Below are 13713 nucleotides of genomic sequence, written 5' to 3'. Positions count from 1 at the left end.
CTTAACGACTTTTCCACTTTAAAAAAGCAAACAGATCAGGAAAAAATAGATTATTTATCAAAAACAAACAGTTACGAAACGACTTTTAAAGATTGTCGAAACTCACTTTAAAGTTCTGTTGGAGGTTGCTTAGGCCATCCTAAATCCATAGTTGAAGAAGACGACAAAAATGTGGAATAAAGCTATTATGTTATGAAAAGCGACAAGGATACGCCGCCAACGACAAGAACAAAGACAGTACAAATTTGGCGCCATTTTGGCGATTTATTTGTGCATGGTACCCGCACAATATTTGGCGGTTGTTGACGAATAAATTTTTAAAATTCCGGGGGGAAAGTTGATCAATTTTAAGTTTAACAAATTGAGTGCTAAGTAAGTTTTTGTTTCTATAAAATGAGGCCACAAAAAAGTTTTACAATAATTTTTGATGTTGTCAGTTCGTGTGAGAGAATTTTTCAACTGTAGCCGTTAATGGGTTTTTTTTAAAACAAGAAAATGAAAATATCCTAAAACAAGTAGCAGCGTGATAAAAATGTACTTAGTTATGTTACCTACTTTCCGTGAACCCAATTGCCACAAATTTGGTTGTATGGGTACGAAAATATGTATTCTCTTTCGAAATTATTGTCATCGTATTCTAACTGTAAATAAATAACATTGTTTGTGATAGGGTCCGCCGCCCTGCAGTCATAACAACAAACCCCGATAGCGCATCGTAATATATACACGAAAAATGCGGTAGTTTCTTTAACGAGGTGTTTACTCGACAAGCATTTATTATATCAGTGCGGCTGAAACACCGATTAGACAGAATTGCGCCAAACCGCGGTGGTATTCGAATGTGAGTTGTAAGTAGATTGTACAAAATAGAAAAAAAGCAGAAAAAGGGAAGATTTTCCGGCAAAATTGTCTAATGGTTATAACTATTGACCTTATTCAGAAACTGTTTAAGGTTGTATAAGATCCCTTACTGAAACTTAGAAAGGTGCTATTTATATGGATTTGTGTACTGTGTGTATTTGGGAAGGTTTGATAGATTATACTTTAAGATGACAAATTCCATGTTTAGCACTTTAGTACCTTGCCGGGTAAGAGCCCGTGTATAGCTAGCATTGTTTTGATATGGACGCGAGCTATCTACTTCCCCAACCATTCGCAGACAGATAAAAATCAAGGCTAAAGAATCAGATAAACTGACATTATATAATTCAGCAAGCTAACATTAACAACGGCAGGTTCATATACAAGAGCTTAATCGAACTGTATACGTTGTAAAGCAGGAAAATAGTGGAGGGGAATATTTAGTAGGTTTGTAGTTAAACCAAAGCTTGAGAAGTGGTTTGCGTTTTTTTAATCAACTATTTGGCATTCTTCCATGCAGTAAAGTTGATTTTCGCGATGGAACTTTTTTAAAAACGCGATGTATCATATACGCCTCAGGGCCAACATAATGGACAAACGCGATTTATGACAATAGATTGCCAAGGTTCTGCTTTTGAGGTTTGGTAACCTATTGGTTAAAGTGCGTTTCAGGTCATTGAACCTATTTCACACAGGACTGAATCACAGCATTTCAGTTCCGACTTTTGTATCATCATCATTTTTCTTTCCCGCTTAATCCTTTTGAGGGTCGCGGGGGCAGCAGCTCGAGATTGAGCCTCCACACTTCACGGTCAGTCACCACTTCCTTCAGTTCATCCGGATAAATGACTTTTGTATAAGATATAGTTTAAGATAAATACAGTGTTTAATTTTACCCAAGCTGAGTTGACTTTTTATAGCGGGTTTCTGTATTGTATATATTTTCATCGGTTACTTATTGGGCATTTATTGTTAAAATACTGCAACCTATAACTTAATAGTGGGGCAAACGGTAAAAACCGAAATGAATCAATTTAAATTTCTTTGCAAATTTTTATAATAAGACTGCCTTGAGTTAGAAAACGAGTTTTTGTTCACTTAAGTTAAATCCAAGTTAAGTTTGATTTTTTTTAATCGAGCCAATTAGGCCTCGGCATTAGTGGCTAGAATTTGAGCTTTATAAATTGCCTAATAAAAATTTTGGTCAAAAAAATATAAGGCAAAACTTAAATTTTGTTGTTGAGAAAATATTAAAATAATTTATGTTCGATAATAATTTGCACAAGCTACCAAAACGCCGGAAAAACCTCACAATAGCAGAAAAGCTGTTTACACATTTAACAGGCGTAAGAGTAACTTACCAATATTGTTGTGTCTTTTACTGGGCGTGCGTTGATTGATTGATTAATATCATCAACGGTGGTAGTGAAGCTACTACACGAACTCAGCAGGAAGTAGATGAATAAGTTCGGTGCCAAAATATGCAGGTCAGGGGGGAGTTAATGAACAGTAAACATCAAACCCGAGATTAGTAACAAAGGTCGGAATGCCGTATCGCCAAGGAATCCCACCGCAGGCTAGATTTTCTCGCCTACGCCTTGCCATTTGGAAATGCTTGGTGACCGGCTGATTCGGTGTTACACCTTCAATAGGTCTTTTTCTCTGGAAGGTGGTGGCATTAGTTTACAGTTTTAGTATTTTGGGATAGTTCTGCCCAACGATTACGTGTAAGAATATTTTAAATGTCGCATGCATTTATTGTTTACAACTATATGGGTTATTGGGTGCGACAAGAAAATGTACAAATGTGCTTTAGGAGTCAACATGAAATAATGTGTTGATCAGTGTTATAATCACCCCGGCTACTTTGCAATTTGACAAAAATTACCGCTTGACTCAGGTAATTGTTTGTAAAATGTTCGGTTTCAATGAAATCAAAATCTTGCCACGTGTCATCAGACAATATTTATTGATTTATTTTCGGTTTAAAACACATCAGATAATATATAAGTTAAATCATACTTTCTAAATTGTTGCAAATCGGCTAAATTCTACAAACTAATAAACGATTTAAGAGTTTGTTTAGGCCAAATAGCTTAGTAGAAAATACTGAAACATGGTACCGCTCGCAAAACATTAAAACAACAGAAACTTGTATTAACAACTTATACCATTCAATCAGCATTTAATAAATATCCTATTTGCATATTAGCATGTCGCTCGTTTATCTGTCGGTATGTACGGGCATTTGGTCTTGTATCGTAACGCACACTTATAAAACCAACCATTTCGTCTATTCTTGTAGCAATTTGACTTGAAAAGTGACTCCCGAATTAGAATGTCTCTAATTTGGCATTAAAGTGCGTAGGCGTGAATAAGTTCATTGTACTATAATTGACTTGGCGTGGGCACCAAGACATTTCCAAGAAAAAAGAAAAAAAAATACGTTTTGAAAATTGCAACTTTTAACTAGTGTATAAAAGCTCAGTTGAGATGTGCTGGTGTGCAAGACAACGCTAAAACCTTATTTTCATCTCATTTATGACCAAAATCATTTTCATGCACAACATAAAACTTCGCAAGTTTTGAACAACTTTGTATGTGTGACAACTATATTGATGGTTAGTAGAAATTTGTAAGAAGTTATAAGAGTGTTTGGTCACCAGGAGTAATCAATCGATGTTTAACATGCCACCCGGTCTGTAAGCTGGTTCAGCCACACCCAAAAGTTCAACCCCAAATTTCCGAGTATTTGAAAGGAAGTTTCCAGAATGAGGAAGGGTGTAAAATGCGGCATAGATTTAAAAATGAAATAAATTGGTTTGAAATGTTCAGAGTCAAACTGTGCGCGACCTAAAAGTTTGCTATGTTAAACATTTGTCCAAAATCTAAGAAAAATTTAACCAAAAACAAAACTGCGAAAGACTGGTTTTGGTCATTATTAACTTGCAGGCGTTCCATAATCATTTGTTTGGTCATTATTAACTGGCAGGCGTTCCATAATCATTGTTGTCATCATCAATGCCCTTTATGACAACACCGAATATTGAGACGTCTGCAGCAGAAATACGTTCATTATAATTGGTTAACTGGCAGTTTTGATGTGAATGAACTGCTTGTGAGGTCCGTGTGTCATGTTTCTAAAGTTGCAGTTGACTTTTTGGTATTTTGCCGACGATACATAGCATTTCGTTACCTAAATAATTTTAGTACAAGAGCTGCAGGCTAAATAAATTAGCAACTAACGCTGAGCCCTTTTTCGAAAAATAATCCTTGCCCCAGGACATACTTTTACAGTAAATCCTCGCAAAATCACATCATATAATTTGCACCAGGTCAAGTGATTAGTGTTATACCGAACAGTTGCCTGAAAGAACATGGAAGGTAAATTTTTGTCCGGGTTGAAAACGAATAACGAAGCAAAGCACAAAAGGCAAGAATGGAAAAATTCATTCGATTTTATATTTGCAACAATCGGTGCTTCGGTGGGACTTGGAAATATTTGGAGATTTCCGTATTTGTGTTTCAAAAACGGTGGAGGTATGATGTTATATTTGTTGTACAAACCCATAATGTTGATCTTTTTAGTGTTGCTAGACATTTGATGTAGAATTTGAAGTTATCTTGACTCAAACACAATTTTAGTTGGCATGATGTGTAACCCTAATCACCCTTTTACAATGTCTGCGGCCTGGTAATGACAGCAGCGCATTGACATTTGATCAACTAATTGTCTTTTTCGCGTTTTACGCTCCACGTTTCAACGTTATGTAGCTTTTTTGGACTTATTTCATTGAAATTGTGCTTCAACGATTTTCCACACTAAGCGAACCCAACTCAAAAACCGAACAAGCTTTGATTGGACAAAATCAATCCATTTAAACATTGTATTACAGATATAAGTTCCTAATTTGCATACGAGTTGATCTTATTTGGCCCCCGGGTTTGTACATCAGATTTTCAAATTCTGCTGATAAGAATCTTTTTACTCATGCTGTTACATGATCTTTTCAGAAGTATTTATATTTTGTTTTTGTTTTTAACTTAAATTATCACAACACGATTTAAAATATTTGTTTAGGGGCATTTTTGATTCCCTACTTCATTTTTGCGATTCTAATTGCTGTGCCGGCAGTTATTCTTGAAACTTCTTTGGGGCAACGTGTAAGACGCGGAGCAGTCCAAAGTTGGAAAATCGTTCCCATATTTCGAGGTACAGCACTTAAAAAATACCTTTAGGATTTCGCAATGCATAAAATAGAACATACCATAAGCTAACAAACTGAACAGTTAAGATCAGTACATTCATATTGGGATTAGCCCTGAAGTATCCATTGCCGGAGTCTCAGAAAGACTTCTTTCGTGGTTTCAAATCCCACCGCAGGTTAGATTTTTCTAACCAGTGCCTTGCCATATTAGAATGCTTGGGAGACCATGCAGCTTGATTCGGCATAACGCCTTTGATGGGACTGTCGTACAGTAAAAAGCAGTAAGAAAAGAAGAAAAGGGCTTTCAAACACAACATTTTCAATTACACCTTAATTTGCTTGATATTTTACGCATCTAGGGATTACACATCTATTTTGACTTTGGTAATGACATAGTGATTAAAACGTAACATTCATTACACTAAACATTTTGATCTGCTCTAAGTTAGTTTAAAACATAGCACGAAATTTAAAATATTTGTTGTTGGTTACAGTGTTTTTTTTTAAGGTTTCTCCAGCGGTTTCCCAAAAAGCAAATATGGATATTTTTTGGTATTTAAATGAAACACTTGCGGTCTCTTAAAACTACTTAGCGGTCACCCAAACCAAACCTTAAAAAAACCCTGGTTGGTTATATTTTTAGGTTTGCCGATCGCGCAATGGATTATCATGTTCTACGGGAGCTTGTCTTATCCCATTGTGCTGGTATGGACAACCAAATACCTGGTTAAAAGTTTTTCCGCAACCTTGCCCTGGTCAACATGTGACAACAGTTGGAACACGGAACATTGTGTCACGGCCGCTGGAGTCAAAAATCTCACAACTTTTAATTCCAGCAACATCAACCGAACGTCCAATTTCAATTTGACCTATCACGTGAATAAATCAATCTCGGCTACGAACGAATATTTTGTGTAAGTTGGATTTTGGATTTTTTAAGTTAATGTCTGCTGAAGTGTCTTGACAAATAGAGTGAAATCTTTAAAGAAAACGTAGTGGTTGCCAACATATGGTTGCGTTCTATAGGGGGATGTGAGTTTCAGTGAAACATTTTACGATTTTTTCATTTCATGTTTTTTGAAACTCGTTTTAATTGAAACCAAAAGGTATTGACATTTATAAGAATTCTTAGGTTAAAAAAGATATTTTAGCAACATTTTTAATTCACAGAGGGACATTACCCAAATAACAACTCCGCGCCTTATTAAAACGTTTTTCGTTTTAATGTTTCATAGCAATGAAGTTCTGCATCTGTCCCCTAGTCTTGATCAGCCTGGAGCATTAGTTCAAGATCTGGTCGTATACATGTTGCTTCTGTGGGTTGTGTTTTACTTCTGCATGTTGAAAGGTGTGAAATCGACAGCAAAGGTAAGTCTGTAGTGTTTATGACTGCGAACATTCCTAGGTGATATATTTTATGTCGCAATATTGTAACCAACAACAACCATATGCGTGTATGAACAATCCTTTTGCAAGTTTTAAAAAATAACAATTTGTAAAAAACTGTATAAATTGAACTAGTGCGGAAGTTTTTTTCTTAGTTGTAATAATCCAGTCTATTAAAAGGGTCATACCGAACCAAGTTTGTCTTCCAGCCGTTCCAATGCGACAAGTAATTAACTAAAAACAATTAGCCTGCGGTGAGATTCGAATCCTCGACAGGAGCCTATAAAGAACTGACCCTCTACCAACTGAGCTGCACGGGCTCAGTGGTGTACCACGACGAAAGTCAAATCAAATATTTCATTAGATTTCGTAGCCACCTCCTTACCATATGGGAATGCTCGGGAGACCGGCTTGCATTGGTGTTACGTATTTAATAGACCTGTCGTTTTATGATTTACGTACGAATGTGCCGCTGTTTTCATCAAAGTCCGATACATATGACGCCATTAAAGCTCAACCAATTGTTGTTTGACTTGTCTAGGTTGTCTACGTCACAGCGACCCTCCCCTTTATTCTTATCATCGTCATTCTGGTACGAGGAGTAACACTGGAGGGCGCTGGTAAGGGGTTGCGGTTTTACGTAATTCCTGATGCAACGAAGCTTAATAATCCGGAGGTATACAAGTGCGAGTTACCATAATGTCTGGTATTTGTAAGGATGGCCTAAGGCAGCGTTTCCTAAGCCTTTTGTGTTGACACCCATCATAAATCGTCGGTCAATTTTCACACCTGTTTTGCATTTTCCTGAAAGTAAATCTTATTCCCTTATTCTTATGATTTAGCATTAACGCAACCCTTAGGCCCGTTGGCCTGGTATACCCTTTGGAGCTGCGTGCTACCCTAGTTATAAGTTTGGCATATTCGTAAATATTAATACTCACTATTATATAGCCTGTGCACAGAGCTTTAAAACAGATACGGTAATAATACGACGCCAAGAATAAAGTCTTCAAACGTCGATATCATATAGACCAGGGGTGTCCAACTCGAACACACCGCCGTGCCAAATTTTGTTTTAGAATATACTCGCGTGCCACTGTTTGGTACTTTTTCCATACCATTTCTTAAACGTCCTAACGTGACGGGTTCAATTTATGATACTCCAAAAACCTTTTATTATGTTTATGTGACACAAGATACAAATAGTTTGCAACCGGGGTTTTGTCAAAAAACGAACAATTTAATTAGTGGGTTGTGTAACTTTACTAATTTTTACTGAAGCGAGAATAATCATCTGAATTTGCAAAAGCTTGTGTGCCATTTTTAAATCCCCTGCGTGCCACGTGTTGGACACCCCTGATATAGACCTACCATACGTCCTCTTTTTTTAACGTAAAACAAGTTGTCCTCCAAGGACAATAAAAAAATACCCAAATATCCTCCTTTTGAATTTTCTGTATTTACTAAATGTCAAAGAGTGCGAGTTGTGGTCGTTGTAAATTGAAATTCATCATTTATAGTAAGTTAAACTTCATCCAAATTGGACTGTAGTAATTGACTACGTGAAATTCGTCAAATATCTTGTGCCTTTATTTTCTTGGGCACAAAAGTAAGTGTTAATATTCTTTAACGGGAATGTGTCCTCCTTTTTGGTGATGAAAATATGGTAGGCCTACGATATCAGGGCTTTTGAACTGTGTGACATCATTAGTCACCTCAGGGTTTTAATAACTCGGTACAATGCATTAGTTTATTGGTATAAAGTTGTTTTATTTACAAAAAATCAAATATTGGGCGCTAGAATAAAGGTTAAGAGCCCTGGTTTATAACTAACTTCAATAAGCCTTCAAAGGTTGTTTTTTTGTTCAGGTTTGGGTTGCTGCAGGATCCCAATTGCTATTTTCTTATTCTGTTGGAGCTCTACCTCTCGTTACGATGGCGAGCTACAACAAACTCCATTATAACTTCTGGAGGTAACAGTGCAAAACATCTAGGCTGATTTCAATCGCTGTTGTGCAGTTGAGTTGATTTCACATGAATAAATAAAAAGCAGAGACACAAATGCCCTAAAACAATTTTAGGTGTTAAAAAAAAAAAAAACGACAATTGTTAATATTGTACAGGTTCTTGTTCTGTTTAACGTAAGCCACAACGGCATGGAACACTGTCAAAAAGGCATTTGTGTCACAAGATAGACTAGCCTATATCCTAAACTATAATAAAATATCTGAAACAACATCGAGTTCTTTGGAAAATTTTAAGAGACAATATTGACAAACGCTGCCTCATTCCAGTAAGAAAATTATTCTCCTTCTATCATTATACATTTAGGCGAAATTTCGTTTTTCAATGTTGACATAAAGATGGGCAGTGTGTTTATCCTGCGTATCAAAAATATGTTTGTTTTTTTAAGTTTCGTCATGCATTAACTTTTTGTGACAAATATTTTTTGTAGAGATTCGTTTATTATTGCTGGCCTCAATACTTTGGTCAGCTTTCTAAGCGGAGTTGCAGTGTTTTCCACTCTCGGATATATGGCGAATTATCAGGTTGTCCGGACGTTTTATTTTTGAAAAGCACAAAAAGTGTTTAATGGTTTTGATCTATATTAAAAAAGAAGCAAGACACCTAAAACTTTATTTCTAAAACAATTTTTAATTCGCAATTGCAAAAAAGCATTAGAAATGACAAAAATCAAACACACGTTTTCTTCTGTTTTAGAACGTTTCTATTGAGTCAGTCGCAAGATCAGGACCCGGTTTAGCGTTTATTGCGTATCCTGAAGTTATTTCACTTCTTCCTATTCCACAATTCTGGGGAGTTGTATTTTTTCTCACTATTTTATCCCTGGGAATTGACAGTCAGGTGAAAAGTGTACTAAGTCTTTTAAAGACATCATTACGAATTCACGACAGAATGCTAGTTTGTGATAGTCTCCTGTGGTGGGTTCGAATCCCAGCGCAGGCTAGATTTTCTGGCCAATGCCTTGCCATATGTGGACATGCTGTGATGGCCGGACTATGTAAAGCTGGTAAACCTGGCGTACTATGTGTTGTGGTCGCTGGTCTGCATAATAAAGTAGAAATCGCCAACTACTTCCCGCAACGTTAGTTTATTAAACCACCGAAAGTCTGATGTCTTTAATGATTGCGTACCGTTCAATCGGCCATTCCATTTGATTGCATACTGATTATTATCTGTAGCCTTTAATTAGTAAGATTATGTTGCACTTATTCGCATTATTTGGTACAACGCAAGTCTAGCAACTTGCATAGGGGATTGATCCCAACAAGTTCTATTTATATGTTAAACTTTAGGTAATGAGACCTCCTGATTGCGGAGACCTATGATATTTTGTCTGTGTCCGAGAGTTTAGGTTCGGGTCTGTAAGTTAAGAGACTCTCGCTCACTATTTAAAACTTATCTGACCCCCAAGAAGTTGGGTGACCGTCATGAGATTTAAACCTATAACCTTGCGACCTCGGGATAACTTCACGGTCATCCAGCTGTCAACTAATTATGAACTTTGCAGTTTGCAACTTTGGAAGCTTTCATGGCTATTTTGTACGACAATTTCACCACGCTAAGAGTATGGGATAAAACAACGAGAGCAGTGGTCTACGCTTTTCTGTTTCTTATCTGCCTTTCGATGGTAGACGAGGTATTTATAAATTCGTGTTTTTATGCCATTTGTGAATGTTGGTATTTCAATGGACCACACCTATGCTAATCCAATACGAAAAGTTTAATCAAAAGAACATGACGACCACAATACTTAAGCATATATTCCATAAATTTCTAAAACAATCTTTGTTATGAATATATATATTACAGCATATGTGACAAAACGCACCTATATGGATGTAAAGTTATCCTGTAATAACGGGGTAGTTGCAGAATGCTAAACTCCTATTCATCAAGCGTGCTTTTCACTATTGTATTCTTCATAACATTATAACGATGCGCAACCCAATTTTGTCTTGGTAATGGACCCAAGCAAATTCTGCTCAACTTTTTTTTCACCAATTAAAATGCATTCTTCTTAACTTTACTTTAAAGTCACTGTTTTAGCCAGTATTGATGAAAACCTTTGTTTTTAGTTTGAACTTATACTTAAACTAGTTTGCTTTGTTGGTAGCCTAATGCACAGTAGTAAAATATAATATTGATTTCGCCACTATAATGATATCACTATAGTTCTTATTCAAATAGAATAGTTTGAAATGATTTATTTTACAGGGAGGTGTTTACGTTTTTGAGATCTTAAATAATTACGGAATGTCTGGATGGAGCGTTTTTACAACAGTTACGTGTGAATTTGTGGCAATTGGTTGGTTTTTCGGCTTCGATAACTACTGGGAAGAAATAGAACTAATGATCGGAAGGAGAAGAGGAAAATTGTGGCTTAAAACGTCCTGGAAGTTTATCGCCCCTATTACTTGCTCTGTAAGTAAAACCAGCAAATTTTAGGGTTATTTAAGGCATTTAAGGCATTTTTGAGTAATTTAGAAAGGGGTTGGCCACCTTTTACTAAAGCGATCCAATCAGATTAAAAAAATTAGGTAATTAAAATGCGTGCTCCAAAAAATATTTTAAAGTCGGATTGCTTAAGAGAAAATGATGTAAATTTAAACAGACTTTTTTCAAGTTGTTTTAATTACCTAACTTATTAATGGGAATGGTTAAAAGTATTGTTTTTGAATGGAAGACCCATTTTAGGTACAAAAGACCTCTTCGATTATATCCTTTGATTCTGTAGTACTAAGTTATAACTTACAGTTAAAATTCGCAGATGGTAGATTATAAGTAAATAACATTTGTTTTGCTTTTCATGGCTCAGTGCAGTTCTAGGTACAGATTTACCGAAGTAAGCCTTACACTTTTCTTATCTCATCATTGCCATGTTCCGAACAAATAACAAAAATGTTGCACATAACATCAGACGATTAAGCAAAAACTCCTGTAGTATAGTCCTAATTTAGTGAAATACTTCAATTCAGCGCAAAAAGCAATCCTAATTTAGTAAAATAATTTAATTTAACGCACAAAACCAAAGGGAAAACATTTGAAAGTAATTATAAACTGCGTGTGGGCGGATATTTCATGTGTTTTTTTGTGTCATAAACTTTTTTCGCAGTATATTTTGCTTTAAACTTAATGCAGGAATCCGCAATTAAACTGTTAAGAAACATTTGCACTCATCCTTTATATCAGTGGTTCCCAAACTTTTTCTTTTTCAAAACGGTCCCTTCGCCACTATTTCGAGGGCTCGCGGTCCTTAAGCCTAAATGTGTATTTCACACAAACGAAAGTTGATTGCAGGATTTTAGCTACTAATATATGGAGTGGTGGGATTTAGCCGGTTCGCACCGGTTCTATAGAACCGTCTCATGAAATTTTATTAGATCAGCAAACCGGTTAGCATTACTGGGGAACGTCAATGACTTTTTGTAACAGAAACGGATGAAAAATATGACTTTTGTGATAAACCGGCTGACAAAAATTTGAATCTCACCACTGCTTATATGCCAATAACTTTATTTTGTTTTCAGATCATGGCTTTATACCTTTTGGTGAAACAAAAACCGTTTGCTTACGGTAAATATACGTACCCGGTGTGGGGACAACTTCTCTGTCACATGGTGGCGCTAAGCTCTGTTTTGTTTATTCCTGGATACGCGATTTATCTTGTCATTTCAGCGCGGATGAAAGGGGAAAGTCTTTACAAAGTGAGATTGATTTTATTTTTTGCATTTTAATTTGTAACATTTTCAACCTATCGAAGCGTTTTAAAAATGGTGTGGAAATATTTATGCACAAAAATAAGACCCTGCACGCTTGAGTTCAGTTAAGTTGAGTTTATTTCGCCTGGTGAAAGAACACATAGCGACACGATTACACTGGACAATCACAAAGCCGGAAATAGCTGGGCAACGTTAAGATGTTATTGGGCGCAAGAAAGTGGAGGGCACAATTGGGAATCATGATTAAACGCGCTGCAGCTACACTGTATTATAAAGCGTTATGTGGCAGGAGCTCACCAGAAAGTGCTTCAACAAATAAATCAGACAACTTGTATTTATGGCACTGGTGAAGGCAATTATAAAACTAAATGACTGAGTATGAAAAATCGTGTCCAAAAACAGAACCAGTCCATATATAGATAATTGAAATATATATTTCGCCTAAGTAGCACCCTCAGTTCACGTCGTTTTGTTAAAATATAACCTATGGTTTCTTATTCAAATAAGTTAGAATATTAACGGGGAAAAAATAAACAAATTGAGTATTGAAGAACGCAAACACAAGCAAAGCGCTCTTCAGTTACAAAAAAAACTAATTTTATTTTATGTTCCTCTAGTTAAGACGTCAAAGTTTCTCCAGCGATGTTGACGAAATTAGCGAAGTGGAACGGGAGAAGAAAATTCGCATACATTCTGAAGCCGAACTTGAAATGCTATCTGTCGTCCAGTAACAATGACAGAGAAAAATGGCACTTATTTAACAATACGATGGCCAACATCAGCATTTCTTTCACCGTTTTTGCACCTCATATGTTTATGCATGGGTTAATCTCTATACTGTATATGTGCTAATATTCTGTTGTTGTTCTTCGAACAAATTTGTGTCTTCTTAGAACAAATGTCAGCTGTAGGGATGGGCCAAAACAGCAAGTGTTCTGTTTGGTCGAGTACCGAGCATCTCACGTTAATGCTCGGTGCTCGGCCAAGCACGCTCGGGTGCATTATGACGTCACAAACATTCCTTATTCCAAGCAAGTTTTAGCATCACAGGGTCGCTTACGTCACCAGTGGTGTACAGGCCCTAGTAGTATACGTTTTTTACAACCATAACGCATTTAAATAAACCGTCATTTTTGTTCTTGTATACCCTTTCATAGAAAAAATATTCGTATGTTAGCATGAATATGCAAATTTGGTGCTCGGGTCAGTTTGTTCAACCGCTCGGCCGAGTACCGAGCATAAAAAACAGTAATGCTCGGTACCGAGTACTCGGGTTCTGGCTCGGCTTGGCCCATCCCTAGTCAGCTGTACCAACTATTTTGTACTATTGTCTATTGTTTATCCTTATCTTGTCGTCCATCCAATTGAAAAGTACGTTTCTTTCCAGTAAATTGTCGTGATTTGAATTGTTTTCAGTTAAGCTCAGGTTGAAACTTGGCAAATCAATAAATCTAAATCCACTTCTAAAAGGCAGATCACTTTACGCCAGGCCTATAGGCGCCATACCGAATCAG

At 36.4% G+C, this 13713-nt stretch overlaps 1 protein-coding gene across 2 annotated transcripts; it reads left to right on the top strand.

Annotated features, from left to right (window-relative positions):
• The first annotated feature begins 823 nt into the window (after nucleotides 1–823).
• Nucleotides 824–13668, top strand: LOC145232093 (sodium- and chloride-dependent taurine transporter-like). Of its 2 annotated transcripts, XM_080096605.1 has the most exons (12): nucleotides 1889–4401; nucleotides 4943–5074; nucleotides 5713–5983; nucleotides 6305–6437; nucleotides 6997–7131; nucleotides 8325–8428; nucleotides 8911–9004; nucleotides 9177–9320; nucleotides 9988–10116; nucleotides 10695–10901; nucleotides 12008–12184; nucleotides 12817–13668. In XM_080096605.1, exons 1-12 carry the CDS (start codon nucleotides 4239–4241, stop codon nucleotides 12928–12930), a joined length of 1803 nt encoding a protein of 600 aa, XP_079952731.1. In that variant the 5' UTR covers nucleotides 1889–4238; the 3' UTR covers nucleotides 12931–13668. The 2 variants fall into 2 exon arrangements, with proteins under 2 accessions (XP_079952732.1, XP_079952731.1); XM_080096606.1 differs by lacking the exon at nucleotides 4943–5074 and having other exon boundaries at nucleotides 824–4401.
• The last annotated feature ends 45 nt before the right edge of the window (nucleotides 13669–13713 follow it).

The sequence above is a fragment of the Phallusia mammillata genome, chromosome 6 (assembly GCF_965637545.1).
Source record: "Phallusia mammillata chromosome 6, kaPhaMamm4.hap1.1, whole genome shotgun sequence".
Classification (NCBI taxonomy): domain Eukaryota; kingdom Metazoa; phylum Chordata; class Ascidiacea; order Phlebobranchia; family Ascidiidae; genus Phallusia; species Phallusia mammillata.
The sequence above is the reverse complement of the archived record's forward strand: the minus strand, read 5'-3'. Positions and strand labels throughout refer to the sequence as shown.